The sequence below is a fragment of the Oreochromis niloticus genome, linkage group LG11 (assembly GCF_001858045.2).
Source record: "Oreochromis niloticus isolate F11D_XX linkage group LG11, O_niloticus_UMD_NMBU, whole genome shotgun sequence".
NCBI classification, from domain to species: Eukaryota; Metazoa; Chordata; class Actinopteri; order Cichliformes; family Cichlidae; genus Oreochromis; species Oreochromis niloticus.
In genome coordinates, this window is record NC_031976.2 from 20,757,145 (window position 1) to 20,783,130 (window position 25,986).

At 40.5% G+C, this 25,986-nt stretch overlaps 1 protein-coding gene across 2 annotated transcripts; it reads right to left on the reverse strand.

The window, feature by feature from the left end:
* Positions 1–5,928: 5,928 nt before the first annotated feature.
* cgna (cingulin a) lies at positions 5,929–25,535 on the reverse strand. 2 transcript variants are annotated; one of them, XM_019364963.2, is made up of 20 exons: positions 25,321–25,535; positions 18,461–19,343; positions 18,253–18,323; positions 18,065–18,134; positions 17,872–17,967; positions 16,676–16,797; positions 16,347–16,458; positions 15,882–16,094; positions 14,745–14,893; positions 12,596–12,716; positions 12,298–12,510; positions 11,933–12,154; positions 11,588–11,836; positions 11,269–11,439; positions 10,822–10,983; positions 10,374–10,547; positions 10,099–10,217; positions 9,260–9,368; positions 8,985–9,148; positions 5,929–7,550 (listed from the first exon to the last, which is right to left on the reverse strand). In XM_019364963.2, the coding sequence occupies exons 2-20, from the start codon at positions 19,340–19,342 to the stop codon at positions 7,415–7,417; spliced, it is 3,555 nt and encodes a 1,184-aa protein (XP_019220508.1). In that variant the 5' UTR covers position 19,343; positions 25,321–25,535; the 3' UTR covers positions 5,929–7,414. The 2 variants fall into 2 exon arrangements, with proteins under 2 accessions (XP_019220508.1, XP_013130282.1); XM_013274828.3 differs by having other exon boundaries at positions 18,253–18,350; positions 25,321–25,534.
* Between the last annotated feature and the right edge of the window lie 451 nt (positions 25,536–25,986).

Here is a 25,986-nt window from a genome sequence, read left to right on the forward strand (position 1 = left end):
ACTGAATTGTGAAATTGTTTATTCTTTGAAAGCAAAGCATAACCACACGTCCTCACATAACAGTTAACAGTTCAGTTCAAAGCCTAAAAATGATTTACAGCATTTCAAAACAGAACACATGAAATATTAAAATGTTCCCTTTAATCCCTTTAATGTTGACTTTACATAAAACAGCACAACAAGCTGTCCTCCAGTCACAAAACAAATCAGTCGCGTCCAAAAGCTTGACAAAAAAGGGTAATTCTTTATTTTCTTTATGTCTTTATTAATTTGTTTCTGCCAGGCAGATTTTTTCAGCATTAATGTAAAACACGCAATCCAAAGCTTACAAAACATTTAGTGTTCCTGCAGAATTCCTACTGTTGCACAACCTGGGCTGCATATTTCTACAGGCCACCCCGAAGGCACAAAGGTGACAGGACAAATGAGTAACAGAGCGAGCGTTCCTCTGCTGGCATGTAGCTGATGCAGCAGCAGCTGATCCAGCTCTGCACAGACCTCAAATTGGATAACGACTTTAGCGGCGTTTAGGAGCAAACAACAGCTCAGAGTGACACACAAAAGGATGATGTTAAGTGAATTTGAAACGGGAGCAGAAACAGACTCGAGCACAAAAGCAGGAAAAGCCTAACCAGACATTAGCGAAATCGTCCACATGACCCGGATTTTTAATAAGTAATCACTTCAGGGTAACCAGTCACTAACCAAGAATGTAGATAACCTTTATATCAGAGTGGTTGCTTTTCTCTAATGGTTGATTTATCAATGGGAATGAAGTTCCTCCACAAACTCGAAGACCAGCACATGTACACCTAATGCACGCACCAAGCAACAGTCCTAGTCCTGATTATGAGTTTACATCATGCCATTGGCCGCATGCAGACGCACTGATCCAGAGATCAGACAGCAGACTGTTATGAGAGTCTATGTTTTCATACATGCACGCATTAGACTGAGATCACAGAGTGAGTCAGACTCCTGCTAGTCGCATTCAGTCGCCCTTCTTATCTGTTTGGAAGAGTATGTCTTAAGTTGTGCCAACTTCAAATGTGTACATATCCCGGACGAGCTTTGTGTTTTCAGATCCTCAAGAATCTGAGAAGCCTGTCTGGACTAAAGTCTTTGTAGACGACTAAATGGAGACGTCTCATTGGCTACTTCAAAAGGTCTAACACAAGTGAGTCAGGAAAAGTGCTGCTCTGTGAAAGTGTCCCTGCTGAAGCCCAAACATAACCAGATAACAGTTTCAACAAACGCTGTGACAGAAAAAAGGTAAACGCAAATATAACAAAAGACCATAAAACAACCTTCATTTTATACTTACTGGATGTACTTGGTGAGGGAGAAGGAAAATCACACTCAAATAAAATACAGTATTTATCTTTCACATACTTGATGTCAAATCTGGAACCACTCTGTGTTCGTGTGTGTGTTTCTTATCTTAGATACTTCTAGCTTATTGGGATTTGTTCATCTCACACCCCAGTGAGCCAGTGAGCACGTCTGATACGGTTCAACAGAAATTCCACCAATACTGTAGGATTTTTATTTTTTTTAACTTTATGCACTCATCATTTAACTCTTTCCCACTTACAGACAACATTTGATAAACCTTTGCACCTTGGTATTTATCCATAAAGATGTGGTTTTCAGCTTTTTCCAAGGGTAGCTGCACAGGCACAGGTCACACTCACTACTGATGCACATCCAGTTGTTTTGAGGGTTATTCCTAGTCGGCTTTCAAGGTGTAAAGAGTTAAAAATAAGTCGATATTTTATGCACTTCTTGAGTTGTACACATTGTTCTTGGGCATTAAAAAAGTTGATTTTAAGCCAAAATTCAAATAATAAAAGACTGCATTAAGTTTTTCCTAAATTGAGACATTAAAATATTGATATCTAACCATGTGACCTGAACAAGAACACAACAATGTCTGACCTGCTATAACTGGGTTAAAAGTGCACTTCTGTGTAATGGAGAGAGGAGCTGACAAACTGATGATAATAATAATGATGCTATAAGTGTGGTCACATACTTTAGATTATCAAAGTGAAACTTACAGAAAACAATGGCTCATTTCCTGTCATGAGGGCTGCGGTTACCACTGAGGATGCACAGGTCATGTCCTTACACACAGATAAAAACGATGAGTCCCTCTGGAGTGACTCTTTTTTATTATGTTTACTTCTAGGGAACAAAATCACGACCTAATCATCTACTAAATTATAACAAGCAGAAACATGGGAGGTGGGTTTGAGCAGTTAGTTAGAAAAGTTGAATTTGGGCACAGCTGTCAGTTTCCTTTTAAAAAAAGAAAACTTGCATAACACGCTTTAGTGGTATCATGATATCAGAATCTGGACGCAGCCCTCATTTAGCGTTGAACACAAGAAAAGTTATTTTTAAAGCACTGCATGATGACAGTCTTTGCTCCACTCCTTATCTTTTTATTAATCGTGCACTGTTATTACAACTGAAAACATTAGTCACCGTGTGTGGGTAATTTCACTGGTTGTGTTTTTATTGTGTTTCTACACATGAAACCCCTGAAGGCAGACAGAAATATTTTTACACCTTCGGCAGGGCTGCATTCTTTCTCAACAACAGCAGCCATACGTAACAACAAACACCACGATTTCTAAAGCCAACACACCCAGCTCTTTGGCAAATCAGCTCTCAGGTTTAATGCTGTGTCCTGGAAAACAGGAATCATATGGAAACCCAATCCCACCCATGGAAAGTATGCTCTAGTCTAGCGAAACAGGTATTGTACAAACATTAAAGGTGTGACTTCATGCCAACAAGTTTGTTCCAAGAAAATATTTTAAAGTTCAACTCCCAGTGAGAAGGAAAGGAAAGGCGCCTTTTACCTCTTTTGTAGATCAATCGCACAATAGCTCCGTGGGAGGTAAAATGACTTTGTTAAAAAATCAGCAAGACTTAAAGTCTGTCTGTGTGTGCCAATGTGCCAAAAAGGATGTAAACACATAAATAACCCAGGGAGTTGGTGAAGTGTTCCCTCCAGGGTGCTGACTTTGATATCTTTTTTAAAATGCAGCAAAAACAAACCCCTAAAGTCATAAAATGTTGCGTCTTAAAGAGCAAAAGCCACAGATTTGTTCCCAGTACAGTGAGGAGAGTTTGCTGATTGTCTCCTTTCATTATTTCACTCATTTGCACTTCTGTAGAAGCTTCCTTGAACTTGTTTTCACATGGACTCCGTGCATTCCTGGACTGCTTCACCCAGTGGTGCTTCTGACACCAACAAACCATCCATCACTGGGCATCACTGGGAGTAACGTGGTGCCAGCTCAAACACTGGCCTATTTGTAGTATCCTGCATTGCACGCCCTAATCCTATTTACACAGTTAGAGCTTCGACAAACAGACATTTTTAATTTGTCTTAAGTCTGTCAGGGTGTTGCACAGGTTGGTTTCGAGATTTTCACGCTCTCTGCTGTGTGAATGTCCACTTTCAACAGTGTAATGTTTGCAGTTAATTATAATGATGATAATAATCATGCAAGTGTTTCTTTTTCAAAAAAAATTATGATTCCAGACACACAATAAACAAAGTTAGAGGCAGATTTGGCTTAGAGCATTATTGTCATTGTTGTTCCAGAAATGTAAAAACATGACGAACACATGGTTGATTTCTGCTTTTCTTTTGACGTCTCTTTGTGAAATGTCGGATTTAACTGAGAAAAGTGTCTTCCAGTTTAATGTTACTCAGTCTTGTTTGCTTGTTGCCTCATCTTTTGTTCTCTAACTGGCCTCATCAACGTGCCAGCATGTCAGCATTTGTTCTGGGGTGTTGGAGAATGTATGAGTTGAGTCAGAAAGCTGGAATCTAACAGACAAAAAAAAAAAAAGAAAAAGAAAAATATTCATCTAGATTTGACTGACCCCTGTAATCACATGGATGTGTGCCTGTGTTGATAAAATCTTCTATCAGCACAGCAGCTGTGGTTGATTCTGCTCTGCTTGATGGATATCACAGGCGTGATGAGCAAAAACAGTTATGCAACAGGAGACACCCGGAGTCAAAACAACACTCATTTGTGGCCTCTACAACAAGCTAAATGTGCAGTTTTAAAATAATTTATAGCTTGTTGTTCTATTCTGCCACGGAGCGCAACATCAGGGGTGTACCTTGGATCTCGCCCCATGACAGCTTGGACAGACTCCAGCCTCCTGACAACTCTGAATTGGATAAGTGGCAGAAGATGGATGTTGTTCTGTTTGTTATTTAATCTACAAAGTGCCAAGCTAAAATCTGTGCGAATCTGCTGTCATTCTCTCAAGTGTTCATGCAGGATGTATAGGCTACTTCACTCACTTAAGGAAAGATGGGCATTTAAGGACTCAGTACACTTGAACCTGTGTGATGAAAAAAAAAAAGACAACCACAGAAGACTTTTTACCACAGAATAAAAGTAAAGCTATGTTAAAACATTTATGAATGAAGTGTAAGTCATGCCACTGTGTTAGAGCCTCAGGGGCAGGTAAACTGAAATAAACAGAGACTGTGTTATCAGAGTTATTAATTACACCTGTGGTTTTCTGTGGACACTGGCAACAAAAAAAAATCCCATTCCTCCAAAAGAGCTGGAAGCAGACTGGAATAAAACTGCTTAGAAATCATAGCCAGATCCAAATACGCGCTTATCAAATAGTAATAGGAAACAGACTTCAGTGGAACTCCTTTAAACACATTTAATTCCTGAGAAGCTTGGTGCTGCTGCCAAAACAAACATGAGCAATCTTTGCGATATTGTATCTTTGGTAATAATAATATAGAGGCACAAAGACAGGAACGGTGGCCGACGCCATTTATCACCTGCAAACAGGTTTAGATAAGAACTGCTAAATGTTAGTTTGTAGATTTTTGTGTTATATGTGGCAGCTGAGGGTTAACGTCTAGGTGTCTGTGAAGGTTGTCAGGAGCTTGGAAAGAAAAGCGACTCGATGTCTTTAAGTTATAGTTGCTTTTCTTTCTAAGCTCCTTAGGCTAACGTCTACGGTTACAAATTCCTTCCTTGTATCAACAGTTTAGGCTGCTGCTGGTGGTGTAATGGTGTGGGGGATATTTTCTTGAAACACTTTGAGCGCTTGGTACCAACTGAGCATCATTTAGAGCCCATCTGAATATTGTTCTTCATCATGTATGTGCTTTTATGACCACACTGTGCTCTTCTGATGGCTGCTTCCAGCAGGATAACGTATCATGTCACAAAACTCAAATCATTTCAAACTGTTTTCTTGAATATGACGGTGAGTTCACTGTATTTAAATAGCATCCACTGTCACCAGATCTCAATCCAAACCAACAGAGCGCCTTTGGGATGTGGTAGAACGGGAGAATCTCTTCATGGCTGTGCAGCAACACTTTGACGCCATCATGACAATATGGACCCTACTGTCTCAGTCAATGAGAGACACACAGAAAAGGAGCCAGGCTAGGGTGCAAAATTCTATCAAGTAAAAACTACAAGCCATATCTAAAAGATTCTTTCACTGTGAAGTAGGGCTCTGGGTTTGTGCTTTGGGAAACTCTCCCTCGTACCACAAGTCATATGCTACTGCCAATCAAGTGCATGTTCTGATGTAAATTTTTGTGCAGGTTTTCCTAAATTTATAAGACCATTTTAGACAGAATAATAATAACAAGGAGAAATCTGACAAATAATAAATAGTAGTTAATGCTACTGCAATGGTATACCCAAAAGGAAGATGTCTATTCTGAAATGTGCAAAAACAAACCGCACAGGAAAATCAGCTCATTAGAAGTGATCAAGTAAAACATGTCTTATTTAAATTAATAGATTTAATGTTGCTTAATTATTGCAATACAAAAAAAACAAAAAAACAACTTAATTACAGACAGCTTGAAATGTTTCCAGCCAACAACGACAGCGTACCAGCATCTTTTAATTCAACATCTTCATTTAATAAATCATATTCATTACCATTTTCCAGTTTTTCTGAAAACAGGTTTTACACTATGGAAAAAAAGTGATTTTAACTTCAACTGATTTTTCAAAACGTTTACAAAAAAAAAATCAAAAAAAAAAAAAATCTACAAATGTTAAATACACTTTACAAAACTCATTGTCAAGTGAATTACAAATGATTCTTTAACAACTTCAAGGCATTATAATTACATACAAAGTAGATACAGCATAAGTTTAACTGGTTTGATATAAGGGAATGCATAGGAGCTGCGCAGCTTTACATTTCTGACTAATTGAAAAGTTTGGCCACCATTTTTGCTCTAAAAGTGAAAACAAAGGACAGACGGTTTCCTGTCTGGATGGACCACAAAACCAAAACACTGGAAATCCTGGAAAACCAGGAATCTTCTTCAGATGCAGAAAAGACTCACCAGGTAAGTCTAAGCTGAAATTTCACACAGTCTTCCCATTTTTCCCATCACACCACAAACAGAATTTGTGTCTCTCCCCAAAACAATAAATATAAGATGCCAATTTTGTTATAATTGTACAATTCAGAATCCCTGTGTATTATTTGACATTGAATTCTGGACAGTGGAGTAAACATGTCTCAAATGTATCGGACATATTCCAAAGCTAAAAATATAAACAAAAACTAAATATTTTTGTTATCAGTGAAAAAATTCACATTTCATTCAGAAAGAACGATGTGCAGTCCACATAAGGTTGTGTTAGTAATTTAACTTTCAGAAAATGTAAGATTTTTTTATGTGAGGTTGTTTGTATCTACAATTAATGCTCGCAGTGTCAACATTTGGTCCACGTTTGTTAGTAAATCTATGTAATTTCTTTGCATTGTGTAGAACCACAGTAGAGGAAAAAAGTCCAACATGTAAATAAGGAAATGATGAGGATTTCTCTCAAAGCAAGACGATGAGCTTTACGTGCTTGACCCAGAGCTTCATCCCTGAAAAAGGCATGATGAATTTGTACCAAAAACAAAAAAATATGCAAATCATAACCTGCTTGTATTTTGTTTTGTTTCAGATTGCATTTCTTCTCATGCAGTTAACATACTGACTTTGTTAGTGATAAGTTTTTGTATGCTGGAGGTTCTTGACTAGTCCCCAATGTCTGCTGGTGTACAATGTGCATCAAGTGGAGGCATTTCAATTGTACCCTGGAGGACACGTGTGTATATTGTATGCTGAAGGAAATTCCCTCAAATGTTGAGGATGTTTTGTTTCCTTCAATTCACACTGGTATGCAAAAAAAAAAAAAAAAAAAAAAAAAAATCTCCTGTTAACCCACAATATGTCATTACCTCCCCAGGTTTCCCTCCCTCATTGTCTGTAGTGCCTTTTGGCTTTACTCCAAGCCTATAAACTGCACACTCTCCTCCACATTCATCTTGGCAGAGTTTTATTTTCCCACCTTCGACCTGCTCCCAAAGCGTTGCTTTAACAGGAGCTGGTCTGAAGGTTGGTCTCTGTGAGGATGGAGGTGATGGTGGAGGAATCGTAAAGACTGTCGTCATCGTCTGAGCTGAGAGCTGATGAATCCAAAGCTGGGCGTATTGCTGCCTGAGTTTTCCTCCTGTGAGACATAATAATCACTATCAGTAACTACACTCACAAAATCAGCTGCTGTCAGTCTTTTTTCTCTTATCAAACCTGTCTACACAGCTACAGACATGGCAGGAAGTTTACATACACTCATCAGGAAGCCACACAGCCTTTAGGCATAGTGTAAAAAACGTTTAATACGGTTGAGGTCAGGGTTTTGGGAATGCCATTCCAGAAGCTTAATGTTTGTCTTTTTTATCCATTTCAAAAACCAATTTTGATCTATGTTTGGGATCACTGTCCTGTTAAAACAAACAACTGTGTCCAAGTTTGAACCATCTAGGCGTTTACATGCTTGACAGCTTGTACAGTGTTCTTAAGTTTGAAAGCTTCACCTTTAATCATCCAAACATACCGCATGTCATTGTGGTTAAATAACAAAATCTTTGTGTCATCTGAGGTTAACCGCTTGGTTCTTCTTGGAAAACTGGTGACAGAGCCGAATAACTTGTGCTGCATTATGATTGGTTGAAATCATGACCTTGGAATATGCAGTTGTTTAGAAATGGCTCCAAGAGACCTTCTGAATCCATAATTCTCCTTCTTAGATTTTCACTGAGATCTGTCAAAAAATCCTTTTTATGCCAGCAAAGAGAAACTGTCAACTGTAGTTAACCACGATCACTAATGAGTGTTAACAGGCCTTGGCCTTACCAAATTTTAGAACGTTCAGCATCATGTATTAAAAGATTTGAGTGAGTGTATGTATACATTTGTCCCTGTGTGGATTAGATAAAATCCTAAAGTCAATTTAAACCTAATTCTTGTTTTTTATTAGTCATTGAAAATGCTTGCTGTGCAATCAATCCACCATTGAAAACAGAACAATTCAAAGAAATCTTTAAAAGCCCAAAATGGCCATGTCCATGATGAGTGTAGTCAACTTCTGAGCACGAGTCTGATCATCCTTAAAGTGGTTGTGATACCCCGCCCTCTGCTGGTAAAACCAAAGAACTACATGCAGTTCATTGGAACTCGTTAGAGAATGTTTGTAATTTAATTTCCCCTGTGGTGTATGAGTAATGTACCGTTTTAGTTTAATGAAATAGCCGATCCACATGTGGGTGATTGCTGGAATGTTTTACACACATCAGACTGTGTAATGCTGCACCTCAGGGAGGCTGTGTGAATCTTTACCATGTGTCTGTATCAATGTGTCACAGCTAAACAATGTGGGTTCACTGATTATTACATCATGTTAATGCAGTTTTTTTCATTCTGTGACGCAAGTAGGAGGAGATGGTGTCTCTCTCACTTAATCACACATGCACACATGCACACACACTGTGTGCTGTGATAATCTGGCTGCCAAGAAGAGCCTTGCATAATCGTTACCAGAAGCTCACATTGAGTAACAAATTGGAAGAGAAACAAAAAGAATGGGACAGGAAAAGGAAGCGCTTACTTAAGCTCAGTCTCCAGTGCTGTGACTCTGGTCTGCAGAGCCTCTTTCAGCTCCATCTGTTCCTCCAGGTCTCTCTGAGCTTTTCTTCTCATTCCATCTAACCTTTCCAGCTCTGTCTCTCCTTCATCCACCTGCCTCTTCAGAGCCTTCACTCTCAGAGCAAGCTGCAACACCAGTTGACATTTAAGCATGGTTTGCCAGTATGTGTTTCAACTTTTCCATTTTCTGTGAGGGGATTTCTGTATTTACATTCAGCACATGGTAAATATTTATACCTGGTCTCTCTGTTCAGTGTGTGTTTGTCTTTCCTCATCCAATGTCATATTGAGGTCTTTTAGCTTCCTCTCCAAACGACGTTGTGTTGCCAACACAGCGTTCTTCTCTCTTGAAGTCAGAAAAAGAAAGCAAGACTTCTCAGCTACTGAGCAAAACCGCTTACCAACTCACTGCTGTTACATGTTACAACTAGAAACAGTGACTCAATCACATGACAGAAAAACGAATACAACCTAGAAAACCAATTTAATGAAACGCTTAATTTACTAGATTTTAGGATTGTCCTGAACAACAACTCATGATCATCATCAATTAATACCTGTGATGCCATCTGGAACAAAACAGTAGCATACTCTATTTGGACAAAAGCCACATCTCCTAATCGTTTAAATCAGATGTTCTCGGTCACAGGTGTAATTTCAAGCACCTAACCATACAGTCTACCTTTACAAACACTTGTGAAAAAATGAGTTGTTCAAATGAGCTCACTGAAACTCAGTGTGGTACTGTGGTGGTCTGTGACATTTCACCGTTACTGCACAGTGGAAGCATCTAGGAACCACAGGAATGAAGTGGCAGACTACATAAAGTTATAGAGCAGGGTCGCTGAATGCTGAGGCACATTAAGCCTAAAAGTCACCAGTGCTCTGGTGGCTCACTAATAACAATGCATAATAATCACTTTTGTGAGTAAGAGGAATGTCAGACTCATTCTTTACGTTTCTATACAAAAAATCTAGATACATTACAAAAACGTTCTCAAACACAGCGATAAATAAATAAATAGTTCCACTATATAGATCAACACGAGTGCAGTAGTCTGCTGTTTTCACTGCACCTCTCTTCGCTCCGCAGACGGTCTTCCAGCTCCTGGATTTTGCTTTCCAGCTGGGAGACTCCTACAGAGGAACGCGACTGACCCTCCATGTCAACCACACGACTCCTCAGCTCCTTCAGCTGCAGGGACAGACATGAGCAAATATGGCGTTAAAAAGTACAGACATGTAGGATGTAAAGCCAAAGGCTTTATTTATAATTAAATAGATAATACATGAGAGTTAAACAATACTTTGGTTAACTTAGCAAACACAAATTTGGTGCATGTGCACATACATGTCTCTCCATTGCATTCTTGTCCAGCTCCAGGTCCTGCTTCGAGGATCTCTCCTGCATGAGCTCAGAGCGGAGCTGATCGATCTGGTCTCTGCTGCGAGCCACACGATCAGTCAGCATATCCACACTGCTTCTCTCCTCCTCCACCTCCAACTCCAAACGCTTTAGTTTGTCCTGATAGAAACAAGAAGAGATCAGAGGAGACACTGCTGGAAAAACACAAGCTAATAAATAAATTACACTACTCGTGTTTATTAAAATAATCAGCATTTATCATATTTTGATAGCTATGCTACCCTTGATTTATAAATGTAATAGATGTGCAGACTGTCACAGAGTCAGTGTATGCAGAGCACAACTATTAAAAGCTGTGAGCACAGTATCCATGGGTTACACTCCCAAATGATTCATTCTCCCAAACCAGGAGAGGAGCAGATGAGCCGCTTACCTCCAGGATGCGAATCTCTCGGGTTTTCTCATTGTGGCTGTTTTTGCTGGCCTCCAGCTCTCCCTCCAGGTGGCGCAGTCTGTTGGCGAGCAGCTCTTTATCCAGCTGGTGGTTGTCTCTCTCCTCACATGCAAGAAGCAGCTCCTTCTTCTGCCGTGATATCTAGTTAGAGCGATCATAATTTTTTAGAAATGTCATCCATGTGCAAGAGGAAGTCAAATTAAACCCCTGATTATCATTCAGACAGGATATAGTGCCGTCACAGTTTGGGTTGATTCCCTTTGAAATGAAGGCTCATTTTACACCATGCAGGGCCTTAATCAGACACAGTTTTTTCCTCTTTGTCACCCGTCTATACATGAATACAATGGAAAAAGAAAAAAAAGAAAAGAAAAAAAAATCAGTCAAAAAGTTAAAAAAACAAGTACTTAAAACACAGGCACACACCTCTTCCTCCAGTTTCCTTATGTTCATCTTGCTTTTTTCCAGCTCAGAGTGAGCATCGTTTTCGTGACGCTGCACCTCCTGCATTTCCTTGCGTGCTCGCTCTTTCTGTTCTTCCAGTTGAACCCTGAGAGCCTGCGTTTCTTCTCTTAAGGACACGTTTAAAGAGTCATACTGACAGAAGGACGGGGGCAGACAGGACAAAACAAAAACAGAATTAATTTTTTGTGCTGTGTATCCTCCAGTGAGCAGAGAGGACAAGGAAGGATACATACAGACTTTTTTCATTTGCACAGGTATAAAAATGATCTATCCTTCTTACGTCTTTGTTCACTTTCTCTAGAGCTCTCTCCTGCTGTCGTTTAGTGTCCTCCAGCTGGCTGATGGTCTGTTTGAGGGCCTCCTTGTCCTTTTCTGTATCCTCCAGACGCTGGCTGAGTTCACGGTGCTCCTGGCTCAGTCTGGAGGCTTTCCTCTTAGCCTCATCGAGCTCAGATCTCAGGCCTCTCACCTCAGTGTGGAGTGCGAGCTCTGCCTCTGAGCTCTCTGTAGCATTGCTCTGCAGCTGAGCCTGAGGAAACCACAGAGGACATCCAAATAAGCCTGAATGTGAACAGTTTCCCAGGCATCACTAAGCTGGATGGTCCTGTAAGGGATGCAACCTTACCTCTAATCTTGAGATTTTCTCTTTGAGACGAGCGGTCGCTTCCTCCTGCTCCTGCTGGGCATCTTGGAACGAGTTAATGTCCAGGTGAGCTCTGCTTAGCTGTGTCTTACTGGTGTCCAGTTCCTCTTCAGTCAATGAGAGCTTCTTTTTGAGCTGGGTAACTTCACTCTGGGCCTCATTAAGCTTCTGCTCTAGCTCTGAGATGGTTGCTGGGTCTGGCAGCTATAGGCAGGAAGACAAAAGATAAAGATTTAAACAGATGATTTTAATACCAAAACTACCACATTCAGAGAAATGTGTCGACCAAGCCGGCTAGTTTACATGATTAAAACAAGAGTTTTTTTTTGCTCGGAGATTAAACCTACCCGTTTATTTTTCTCTTGTGCTTTAGTAAAGTCCTCTTTGGCCTTCTGTAACTGGCCCTTCAACCTGTCAATCTCATACTTCAGTTCAGCCTCTTGGTTCTGGTGAGATTTTTTCAAAGAGATGACCTCCATGACCTTCTTGTCAAACTCCACCCTCATTTTCTCTACCTCAGACTTGCCCTTCTGCAAATCAGCTTTGCACTGCTGGAGCTCCTAAACAAAAATGTAACATCTTGTTAAACAGATCCTTCAGCAATGCCTCCATGATCAGATGAAGTATAACGTTTGTCTACTGCACCTGGCTGAGGGTTTGTGTGTGGTTGGGGTCTGGTGTCTGTTGTTTCATGGAGGTCATTTTGTCTTGGAGTTCCTTTAGTTCTTCCTCAAATTCCTCCTTCTCCAGACGGGTTTGCAGGAGTCTAAGAAATGTGCACGTGCATCTGATCTTAACCAATCAATCCATATATAACTGTTTTAAATAATGTTTTATTATCTGATCAAGAGCAGTTTGATTGTATTCGTTAATCATTCTGATATATCAGAATTTGCTTTGGTGTTTTCATGGAGCTAAAAGATTATCTTTAAGTGGCAAAATAAATTGATTTCCAGCTACCACATTGCAGTCAGATAAATTCACAAGAAAAGAAAAGTCTACATTATATTTTTTGCTAAACACACACAAATAAGGCCATCCACACCACTCTTCAGCATCTTAAAATGGACAATTTATGCCAAAATCTAATTTACACATTTTTCATCTGAAGTGCTTTTTTTTTTTTTTTTTTTTTTTTTTTAAATACAAATTGTGCACGTGAAAAGTGAAAATAGTTCTTAGATTAAACTGCTGACTGAGTTTAAAAAAAATGTTTAATGGTTATGATTTCTCCATAGATATTAGCAAATAATATAGATGGATATATACTATATTATTATTTTACTAGGTACGCCCGTTTAACTACTCATTAACACAAATATCCAATCACATGGCTGCAACTCAATGCATTTAGGCTCACAGCTTTAGACATGGTCAAAACTGAAAGTGAAACAGCATCAGAACGGGGAAGAAAGATGATTTAAGTTACTTTGAATGTAGCATGGTTATTCGTGCCTGATGGACTGGTCTGAGTATTTCACAAATTGCTGATCTGTTAGGATTTTTCACACTCTGTCTCTCTATAGTTTAGAGAGAATGGTCTAAAAAAGAAAATGTCCAGTGAGCGGCTGTTCTCTGGGGAAAATGCCCTGCTGATGCCAGCGGTTAGAGGAGAATAGCCAGAATGTCTCTGGTTGGTGGGAAGGGGGCAGTAACTCAGATAATCTCTTATTACAACTGAGATGAGCCTCTAACACACAACATATTGATCCTTAAAGTAGACAGGCTATTGTATAAAAAAGACCACACCTGGTGCTTCTGCTGCCAGCTAAAAACAGAAAACTGAAGCTAAAATTCACACTGGCTCACTAAAAACGGACAACAGAACAGGATGCCTGGACTCAGAAGTGTCGATTTCTGCTGTGACATTCAAATGTTGGGTCCAACACGAAAAGCATGGATCCAGCTTGCCTTGTATCAAAGGCTTAGGTTGCTGATGTAATAGTGTGGCCTCCACTGTTACAAGAACTCAATTCAACAGAGCACCTTTGGGATGTGGAGAACAGGAGATTCACATCACGGATGGACAGCTGAAAAACCGGCAGCTACTGTGTGATGCTATCATGTCGACATGGACCAAAATGTCTGAGGAATGTTTCAGCACTTTGATCAATCTGTGCTACAAAGAATTCAAAAGTGGTAACCTGTTATTAGCAAGGTGTATCTAATGGACACGGGCAAAAGATGTAAATTTGATTTTGGAGTTAACTGTCCGTTTAAAGGTCTATGCTTAGATACTGTTTTTACAGTAACTCAGCCCACTATATCAACACAACGAAGAACATGAAAATAGAATTTCCTAAGATTCAAATTGTGACTAGACAATCATCTCCATTAGAAGTAGAACTAGAACGAATATGATCCATATTTGATTGTTGGTTTTGCACACACACACACACACACACACACACACACTTGGATTTGGGCTAAAAAAATCATGAAATACGTTTATTGAGTGCGAATGGCCTTGCCACTATAGAGACAGCTGTTAGCACAGTTCAGCACATCTACAGTTCAGTAAAGCTAAACACAAACACTGTTTAGTTTGCGACTCTCACTGTGTTTCAGGGTGGCTGGGTGGCTCTCTGACAGAGAGGGTGAGAAACATTTACCAGGTAGAATGAGAGAGAAGGAATGGAAACACATTAGTAAAGAGAGTGCAAAGGAAAACATGACAAGATGATGACAAAAATCCATGTCCACGTGAACACTGGAAATCTCAAAGTCAGGTCAGCAATGATGACTAAACTCTGCGAATGACACGACTGTTACATCAGAACGTATTTAGACTCACTCTTGTTTAGTTGTTCGAAGTTCGTCTCTGGTTGAATGAAACTGCTCCATCCAGTGACTGCTCTCATCTCGACAGTCCTCCAGCTGCTGCTGCAGGGAGCGAACTGACGCATTTACACGCAAGCGCTCTGCTTCAATCCCTGCATGAGACTTAAGTAGGAGACAGAAAAAATGATAACCTGTTGTGTCATTTCTCTTCCGTAGCATGTGTTACATTTGAACGGCTTTTCCTTTCAAATATTCAAGTAAAACTCAACAAATGCTGCACTTTCACAAACACCTTTGTGTCACAAAAGCTTTCATCTCAGTCCCTGGAAAGGCTATTGAAATGAAATCATTTTCTGCTCATGAACCATTTTCAGTTTTAAAATCCTTCAACTTGTTTTAGAAATATGAAGCAGCAGCAGTATGGCGTCATACTGAGAAAGAGCTCTACAGATGCGCTGTGTCTTATGGATCGAGAGCGAGCATATGATAGGAACAAAGATTCAGGAGTAGCAGAGAAGTATGTGAGGCTTGTGCAGGACATGTATGAGGACAGCGAGACAGTGGTGAGTGGTGTACGGCTGGAGTGACAGATGGGTTTACATCAGGGATCAGCATTGAGCCCGTTCTTGTTTGTGATGGGGACAGGTTAACAGATGAGGTCAGCCAGAAATCACTGTGGACTGTGATGTTTGCAGTCGACACTGATCTGTAGTAAGAGTAGCGAGCAGGTGGAGGTATGCTCTGGAGAGAGGAGGAATGAAGGCCCGTGGAAGCAAGACAGAGCACATGTGTGTGAATGAGAAAGAGGCAGGTATAACAGCGAATATGCGAAGAGTAAAGATGTGGCGACCCCTAAACAAGGCAGCTGAAAGAAGAAGACAACCTCCTGGCTGCTGTTTCTTAAGAATTAAAGGCTGTTTGCACATATTTCAGTCTAATTATTTTTCTTGACTTATTTTTCTTCTTCATTTTTAACATTGTTGTACATATAAAATGTTTTGTACCTACATAAATTTTATTCTTTATCCCGCTGCATTAGCGTAGCAGGATAAAGACAACAGAATACAATTTCCTGGATCAATAAAGTATTTATTCATCTTTCCACATGCCAACTGTAAGTGATGCTCAGTTTGCTACTGTGAGTGCACACCTGAGACACCTGCTCCATGCTGCTGCGGAGCTTGTCCATATCCGCACTGTACTGCTCTCGCATCGCCTCAATCTCTTTGTCATGTGATGCCACCTCTTCCTTCAGAGCGCCCTTCAAAGCTGTAAGCTCCCTCTCTCTCTGTCGTAGTGTTTCCTCCAGCTTCTTTTTTAGTTGCAAAACTTCCATCAGCTGCGCCTGAGAGGAAACCAGATCCTGCACATGCAAGGGAAATACATCATTAACCTGATAACTCTGACCACTCGCTCATAAAAATTTCTTAAAGCAACATTAACTTCCTGTTTAAGAGTAAAGTATTTTTCAAAAGAGTGTAAAAAATAGAAGCTAAACAGCAGTTTATTTTAAAAAGTTGGGTAAGATAAACTATGCATCACTGGTGCATCAGTATTGTGTGTGTGTGTGTGTGTGTGTGTGTGTGTGTGTGTGTGTCGGAAATGTCAGAGATACCGTCTTGTTGCTGTTCTCTCTTCTCAGCTCATCTTGAAACTCAGCCATCTGGTCCTCCATATCTCTGACCCGCTTCTCAGCGTTTTCCCGATCCATACGCAACTGAGTCAGCCTTCAAGGAAACGAGGATAAAAACATGCCTGTGAGGGATTCTTTGAATATAACCGGCACATTTGTTTGCTTTGTGAATAAGCTACAGTAGCTACAGTGTACAGTAAGCTACAGTAGCTGCTTGTGTCATCCAACTGTCTTGCATGTAGCAGTACCATGCCCTTTGCTGCTTTCCCTTGTAAATGTGTTTGAGTGTGTGCATGCTATTATGTTCTTACTCTGATTGTGTTTCGTTTAATTCGTTTTTCTTCCGGTCCAGCATCTCCTGGAGTTGCAGATTTTCATCCAGACAACTCTCCAGCTCTGCTTTCAGAGCAGGATCAGAATTGCTAACAGAGTCCTACACACAGACAGACATGATGAATAAATGAGGGCAGTGAAACATAACACCCTCTGCTCTGCTGGCATCAACAATGGGCTTTTAGGAAATGTTGAAGCAGGGTTACATTTGTGCAACAATCAATATGCGTAAGAGATTTAAGTTATAAAGAGCTATTAGAGATTAAGTCTTGCCCAGCTTCCTTAAGACAACATATAATGGCTAATTATTTAGATTATTGTGTGTGTGTGTGTTTGTGTGTGCTGCTGACCCGACCAGAGAGTTTAAGGGATTAATCTGAGGATTAATCTGAAGCACACTCCAAGCTAAAGAACCCCCCAGCCCTCCTGGTAAGATTTGTTAAAAAGGCACAGAAACTCTGAGGAGAGTTTCTCAGTCGATTTGGTTGGTGGAGTAGCTGCTCTCATTCCAAGAAGAGTGGCTTGAGTGTTTATGTGTAGCACTAGATGTGATCCGTGTAATCAAAAACGAGTTACTCTGGTAGGATACTCTGAATGTTAACACCTTCTGGAGGCTGATTTGAGAAAAACTAGTCAGGTCCCACAAGACACCGAAACTACAGGAAAGGTCTTAAAATCTAGTGCACAGTTTTCCACTTACACCAACTGAAGATAATGTGACTACAGATACGGTTTAAAGTTCACATTATGGCTCAATTTGTCCTATTCATTATTATTATCATAATGTGTCACTTTAACACTGCTGAAGCTTTAGTTTAGTGTAAATTTACTTACTCAGTGCCAGTTTACTGAAACAGGCAGCTCAAGGTATTTAAATTGAACTGTAAAGGATTGTTGGGACTACCCCAACAATCAGATGATAAAGCACTTAGCAACGTCTGGGAGAAAGAACTCCCTTTTAACACAAAGAAAACGAGCAAAATCAGGATCTGGGAGGGGCAGCCATCTGCCTCGACCGGTTGGAGGGTGAGGGGACCAAAAAGAGAGCAAAGAGGAGCGCAGTGAGACCAAAAAACAATAAATGGGACAAAACACAAACTACAAGAAAGACATGAAAGTATTGGTATAAATAACAATATCTCTGTCTTACTTCTCTTTTCTCTGCTCCACTTACCTTCCTTTCTTCCAGCAGTGCAGTTTGTAGTGCAACCACCTTTTCCTCAAGCTTCCTTTTCTCACTCATCCACTCCTCCCTCATGCTTTGTTTGGGCTGTCAACATAGTGGACATAGATGTAAGCTGTCTCTTCAGTAAACAGCAAAACAAAAAAACTCCTCATTGAATTCGACACTTTCAAAACAAGCAAACCTTAAGGTGCTGAATGTTCTGAAAGATGAGATTTACTTTGTGCCTCACGATGACATCGGTTTCACTACTCCTGTGAAAAGGAGAAACTGGTCAAATGACGAATTTACAAACACGTAACTATTTGCTTCTTCTACCATTTTATTTAACTAACTGGATGCGAGCAAAGCTAATAACATGGAAGCACGTACCCTTGTCTCAGGATGTTGTATATGGTCTTCATGGCCTGCTCCTCCTCGCTGCTCAGCTCTGCACTCTGACCCTGGTCCAGCAAAAGGTCAGGGGTCACCTTAAGATATAGATCAGAAAACTACTCTTGCAACAATGCACGGTTTGCGGTGGTCGAAGCTCACTGAAAATCTACTTTATTGTGCAGCCACAAATGAAACCAATTCTTACTTGTGCCTCAGTCAGATTTGGTCGTTGTGGCTCCAGTGAGGCCCACTGATTCGCTGGCTGTCCAGGAATTTTGGTGACATTGCCCTGGCTGCGCCTCAAGCTGCTGTGAGTTGACGATGGAGGTGAGGTGTAGGGATTGGCGGTGGTGAGGGGAGATGTAGCTCCTGGATGTTGCTGGGCAGGGGGGAGTCCTCTCTGCTGGCCTCCAGCATTAACACTATCAAACCTGTTTATTAGCTTGTTGACAGACGTCTGTCTCTTGTTAGAGTGTAGCTCGTTTGGCTGAGGAGGGGGCTCGGGACTGTCCCTCACTGACCCCAGTGACCTGTTAAGCCCTGCCTGATAAGAACCGTGCCAGATATTTCTTTCAGTGCCCCTTTCTCTATCACTGACATGCCATCCCTGCTCTCTATCTCCCCTTACTCCAATTCCTCCATCCAGATTCCCATAACTACCAGACTTCCCATCTCCTGGTGGTCTAGATAACTGATACTCCTCGTTACTCGGCCCTCCATCCCTGTCGAGAAGCGACCCATGAGACTGAGCCCGGCGTAGTAGCCCTCCCTGCTCTCCTCCTCCAATGTAACCTCCCTCTGTTCCTGGCTCTGCCTTCCCTCTGTTCCGAGGAAGGCTATTATAGCCAGAGTACTCAGTCTTGAGCTGAACCCCATATGAATCTCCTTTTTGTCCATCCTTCAGAACCACATATGGTTGGCCAGCAATTCCCTGCACTCTGACTGCTACACCATATTTAGATGTGGTCTGAGTCTTGGTCTTGGGCTGGGGTGCAGGCTGCCCTCCACCATTCTGATAGTCATTGATGAAGCGGATCTGGACACCATAGTCCACCGGGGTCGTCTGACCTGAAGATGGTGTGGTCATACTGGCAATAGTAGAATGAGAATAATAAAAAGTAAGAAGTTGTTAGATATATTTTTGTAATTAAAAAAAATAAATTCTGGTTTGAGATTTACAGTACTGTGCGAAGTGCTAAGCGCGCCCTCATTTCTTTATATTTTTGTTCCAGTGAGCCAGACATTCTTGTGTTTTCTTAACATGGCCTTGAACAATAGCGCTCCAGGCTTTCTGAAGGTCTTTCAAATTTTGTCTTTGAGCACTAACTACTTTTTCACTCAAGTCCTTGACATTTGTACCTTGACATTTTCTTTTCTTTTGCCAAGCAGCAGCCCCCAAAAAACAATCACCGGCAGCTGAACAGTATCTGAAATTCATGTCCTTAAGAAAGGAAGAAATGTGTCAGCAAAGACCTGACACAGGACCTAAAAGATGCATCTGACCCCTTCAGTTGATCCATCTACTGCTTTCCAAAGCCTCATCAGACTGATGAGGCTTCATGCAATACCATCTAGAATTACTCTGACTGGCAGCAGCTTTATTTTTCAGCTTGAAACACACTGCCAATGTAGTAAAAGCATACCTGGATGGAAAACCCCCCCCACATCGGAACACTATTAGTTATGGATTGGCCTCCCAGAGCCTAGACCTCAACATTTTTAAAGCCATGCTGGATCATCTTAACAGAGAACAGAACAAAAGAGCTTTGAATGTCTGTTAAGAAGCCTGGAGAACTATTCTTAAAGACTACTTCAAGACATTGCAAAAAAGCTCACCTAAGAGAGTTAAAGCGATGAATGAAGATGTTCATGATTTTCAACATGCAAACTCTGTTTCTGATATTTTGATTTCTATATGCTGTATTTCCATTAATGTTTTTACCTGCAATATTAAATATCTGCACCAAAGTTTCTTCATTCAAATCACATTTTAGGTAAAACCCCCTCATGACACACAGATCTTTTGTTTCATTTGATTTTTTGGGCTCAGTTTTTTTTTTGCCAGTTTCTCTCTTTTATGTTTTTATATTTCATCTATAGGATTTAAAAGTGCAGGTACAACAATATAAACCTTATATGAATGTTTTATATTTTTTTAAAAAGGGAAATTATCAAAGATCCTTGTACTTTGTTTTCCATGAGGACATTGACTTCTGGACCACCAATAATGGACAACCTGCTTTGTTACAGCCACCCTCTAGATAAAATTCTGTGACTCTACCAAAGTATGACTACATAACAATGTTGCACATCAAGCTTTTATTCTCAGAGCTGATAAGATGGTTACTTCTATCAACTGTATTACTGTATTGAAGCAGGGAGGGAAAAACTTACAGGAATTTGTGCATGCGTCAGATTTATCCCAGAATAGAAAGAGATTTCTACATGCAGGGTTTAGCTGAGGTATGTGTGTAAGTGTTCCCACACCTCAAATAGAAAATGAGTAATACTGAAAAATATATGGCGAGAGCCACACCTCAAACATCAGCTGATAATAACTTTGAGTATATATCAGTCTTCGATGTCATTAAGATACTGTGACTCATCGTTTATCCACCTGACCTGCACGCATGAGATTATTTTTCACTGTAAAACTGTAAGGCCATTTTTTAGTGTCAAAAAAAATCTCATGGGTCTATAGCAAGACTGATTGTTTATTAAAAACATATCTTCATATAAACAGTTATTTGCTGTTTGTCAAGTATAATATTAGTGTCAGCTTTAAAATTCCTCAAATTGTGAAAACAAATGTATAGACAGTAGACTTTAATTAACAGGTAATTCTGAAAAGTAAAAAATAAGAGACACAGACTTCCTTTTAAAATATGTGTTCTTAGATTTATAGGCGCTTTCTGGCTCTTTACTGCTTATGTGGACTTTAACCTCAGTGCGCTCCATTAGTCATTAACCTGAGAGCACACACCCACATATCACTTTCCCCTGTGAGGACCAGCTAAGCCTTCTGAAACTTTTGGAAGTTTCCAAATCTAAAGCTAATTCCCTCAACTGAACTTTGACACCTTGAACACAGACAGCTACTGCAGCAACTAGTCAAGTGTCACTACTGCTTTCATTAACTATATCTGAAATTTCTCAATTCGTCTTTTTCTTGACTGCCTAATCCTAACTTTTTATACTTTCTGAATACACAAAATGAGAATTTCTAAAATAATGCTTCCATTCATCGTACTTGTTTAAGCTTAGTAACTGCCAGGCTTCTTAATCACTACTCTGGCTGATAATAACTTGTTTTAGGTCACACAGTAAACCCCATCCCCCAGGACTGCACAATAGTTTGACAGAGAGTTGAATGAACCAAACTATTACAAAACTATCCCCCAACCTCTGCACCTTCCATTTCCTGTCTGCAGCCTTTGGAGGTGACAGACAGAAAGTGGGCTGGGAAACAGCGAGGGAGGGTGAAGTGAGAGAGAGAGAGAGGAAAAAAAAACCACACTCCACTTTTCTCCTCTTATCAGTGCTGTGTGTGATAAAATCCAAAGTCAAGCTGTTCCTCCGAAACAACCCTCCCTCTCCTCCAGTCCTTACAAAGGACTGGCTACAAAAGTAGCCATTGAATAGATAACTCTATTTCCACAGACACATGCTTCCATAAATTAATGCAACACTTTTTAAAAATTTCTCTACTAACTTTTTTTAATCTGTAAGACAAGACAAACAAGCCAAGCGACTCTGAGATAGAAGCGAGGCAAGCAGGAGTGGTCCTATGAAACAGTTTCGGAGCAAGATAAGAAGGTAATGACTGGCCCAGCAATGAATGGAGTGACGTCACTGAGAATGACCTTCGAAGGTATCTGTGTGCAGCTGGTCGATTTTTTTCACCCTTTGGGAACCACAGAAGAAGCGCCGTGTGTCACAACAAGTTTGTGAAGCCGAGCATAAAGATTTCAGCCCACTCTTGTAAACCAAGGTCAACCAAAAGTGTCGTCCACTGACGATTGTAGCACAGACACGCAAGAAAAGTGCACTAACTAATAATCTGCGATTTAATGGGACATGCTCATCTAAACTGATGTGACCCGTAAAGCAACAAGTGAGCCAAACTGGTGTAAAGAAACCAAAATGTAAAGCAGAAAGATGTCTGTCTGAGAATATCTGTTTATTTGTCACAGAGGAGGAAGGCACTTCCAGCTCCGACAGCGGGACGTGGTTGGAGGAGAACTCATCCCATTGTCCAGCTGATGTGGGGCGGAAAATGAGGGCAGCAATTCTGGAATGCTTTAACTACCCCTGCTGCTCCTGCCCCTTTCTCTTCTGTCACACTGTCCATCTGATTATAAGAAGTCATTTTCAATGCTTAAATTTTGCTTTTAGGCTTCACTCCAAAGTGTTTTTTCCTCCACAGCACTCTAAATAAACATGCTTTCTACACTGAGAGTAGGATGGCAAACAAGCTCTCCTTTGATCTTAAACTCGTGAGTGAAACTAACATGTCACACCTAAGGTGATTGTTTCAGGTCTGTAAAACCCATGAATTTGTTTTTTTTAAATACAGAAAGCAATCCATTAGCCAATAAGCGACTAAACAGTGTTCACTCTAGAGACCCAGAATCATAACTATGAGTACTGCAACTTTAATAACAGACCAGCTTTGCTTGCACAGCTATATCTGGAGCTTTTGTAATTTCATGAGAGTCGTGCTACCCTGCAGTTATGCTGACGAGCCTGTGCCTGTGGCCTCAAACTCAATTCTCAAAAAGTAAATTGAATTGAAGCTGCTTTCGTTTTAAGACCTAAGGTGGAAAGGAAAAGGAAAAAAGAATGAGGACATCAGAATGGGTGAGGAGAAAAATGAAACAACGGCAACGTGTGGAATCACATGCCTCTGCTGACTCAGTCCACATGGCTAATGTGATCGCATCATCTCTAGACTGGCCCAAAAATGACACCGCTGGAGATGGCAGACAAGGGTAATGGCAACATGTGCCAAAAACATATCCTTAGGGTATAAAAACAACCCTTCATGCCAAAACGTAAGCACTACAAGTACGTAAGCATGTGCTATGTTTTTAAGTAAAGCCAGTCTTCTCTCGTTCTCAAACTATACGAGAACAGCTTTGCATGAGTCACAGTTCAAAACAAACCTTGTTTATCCTATACTGGTCTTTGGTTTGACTCCTCAATTAATTAACACCTGAAACAATTCATTGAGCTCCTCTCCCTTTAAACTTTCTTTTTACTGGCTACCAAAAGCAAACAGAAGGTTTGAACAGCAAGTGGGCGGAGCTTCTGTCCTCATAAAGCCACAAAACCGGACTTGGCAGAAACGGTTTTTCTAATTACACATCTTAATCAGAAAAATAATAATGTGCTTTACTGCTTTTGTAAAAAATAAAAATAAAATAAAAAAATAAAGCAATAATTAAGATTTTTGCATCCAAAACATAATTTTGATTAAAGAACTTTTAAAGAACAGAAACATAAAAATGATTTTGGTTACCGATACTGTTAATTTAGGGCAGATGTGCCATAAAACCTACAATGCGCGGGGGTCTAATAAATTTGGTAAGCACTGTATAAACGTCTTAAGAATGAAAATGTAAACGCCTGTGTGCTGAATGAGCTTGAAAGCGATGGAAAACAGCCAGACACTAAACCAAGGAAGCCTCAAAACACCACATCTGAAAATATTTGCCCTTAAAAAAACCCCAACAAAACAAATAAATCAAAATGTTATCAACTCATAGCTAGTTGGACTATTTGAGAGCTAGTTTACAGCATGCTATAAAGCTGGCATATGGATGCTGTAAAAAACATTTAATCCTCCTTTTCTTCCAAGTGAATCATAAAGTTTTACAGGACTGTCCTGCAAATCACAAATGTCATCATGTAAGCAACAGAGATACAAGTGCTGTACTCTCTCTTCTGCTTTTAAAGGAGAGTCAGGTACTCAGTCCTCAGAGTATACTCCCTCTCCATTACATTCTTGACATAACACCAAGCCCTCATCCTCTTTCACCCTCAAACAAACACCCATTTATTCCTCTTCTCAGTGCAAAGGAGTTCATTGGCATAACAATGTACAAAAAAAATGACACAAAAGTAGGAGCACATAAATACACCCCTCCCTTTTCCAAATTCCTGACACTGGTCTCTCTGTCCTTTACACATACAGGGGCTGAAAGTGTGTCAGTGTGGGAGACTCACTTTATGGCGTTTTATCTGCACACTTGAGTGTATCAGCTGCTTGTACGTGTAACACGGCACAGGTCTTTTATCTGTTAGTCCAATGTGAGGCATTCCCACCGCATTACGAGTTCTGAAACTGTACCCGAAGCTTTGCAGGCTCAATGCTATAATTAGTGAAATTCACGACCCAATCCATGAGCCTTTCCCCACCTCAAAACTATAATCTGCTGTTCCTTCTTGCCCGTGTCATCAGTTTCACATGAGCTGTGAAGAGAACAAAAGCAGGTGTACTTTGAAATGCATGTTTATCCATTGTTTACCCGGGTTCAATCCTTTAATGGTTTCCCTACAGTTGCATTCATCCTTTTGAGCTATGTGCTAAAAACGTTTCTCCTGTACCGTTGTTCCAATGACAGATCTCCTGGTCGCACAGGTGTACACAGGTGTGCACAGAAACGGAAACACCTGGCTCATTTCTAAACAACTTTGTGGTTTTAAAAGTTAAACCTCTGACAATAAGCCTACCTTCGCTATACTTACATTTGTCTTAAAGAGACGTATTATTCTGTTTTATTTGTCATTTACTTCCCTTCACTTAACGGGCAAATCCAAAAGTTATCTTGGAGTAACGTTAGCTGGTAGCGCTGTTTCTCTCGAACCATCGTTAGCTGCTCAGCTACACTGGCTCACAGTGACACTACCAAATAAACTATTACATAACTGCCATAAATCAAAAATAAGTGCCGCTGGGCAGCACCAGAAACCCACAAAGCGTCAAAGTAACTGTCCGAGGAGCGGCGCCTGTCTGGTTTAGTTGTCTGGCTATGAGAGGTCCCAAACCCAGCGTGAACTTACCTCTTTTTTTCTGAACTTATTCTTCTGCTCCTCTCGTATCCTCTCGCCTGCTGTATGCCGATAATAATTCAGATATATTGACTGACATCCATTAAAGCCCACACGGAAACGTGAACAGAAAAACCTAACTCCTACGGAAATTATCACAGCAATAAGTTCATTATGCTGCTGCTGGGAATGCAACCTGTTACCTTTTTGTCAGGGATGTAAACGTTCCGCCCAGCCCCGCCAAGTACGGCGCTGTGATTGGGCCGTTTCGCTGGCTTGGGCGGGGCTATTGATACTGTCTAGGTTTGTAATTGGTGAAACCTCCATGCCACTCATTCCTTGTTTCTGGACCATTTTTTCACCTTTTTTTTGCTGAAAATGGAACTTGTATTTTTTTTTTTTCCAAATAATGACCCGCGTAACCTAGATAAACAAAACTTTTCAAGGACTACTGATAGACGCAGGTGCCTCACAACGTTTATTTCTCCTGTTAACCAGTAGATGGCGCAGCCGTACACCGGCTGGTTCTCTGGGCTGTAGCACTTTGCTATCATAGCAACAAGATTGTAGATGGCATCGGTTGGTGTCTTCCAACCAAAATTGTGATTTCTTTTCCCTTCCCACTGTCACCAAGTGCTTGCTCATAAGGGGTCATGTGATTCTTGGGATTTTTCTTAC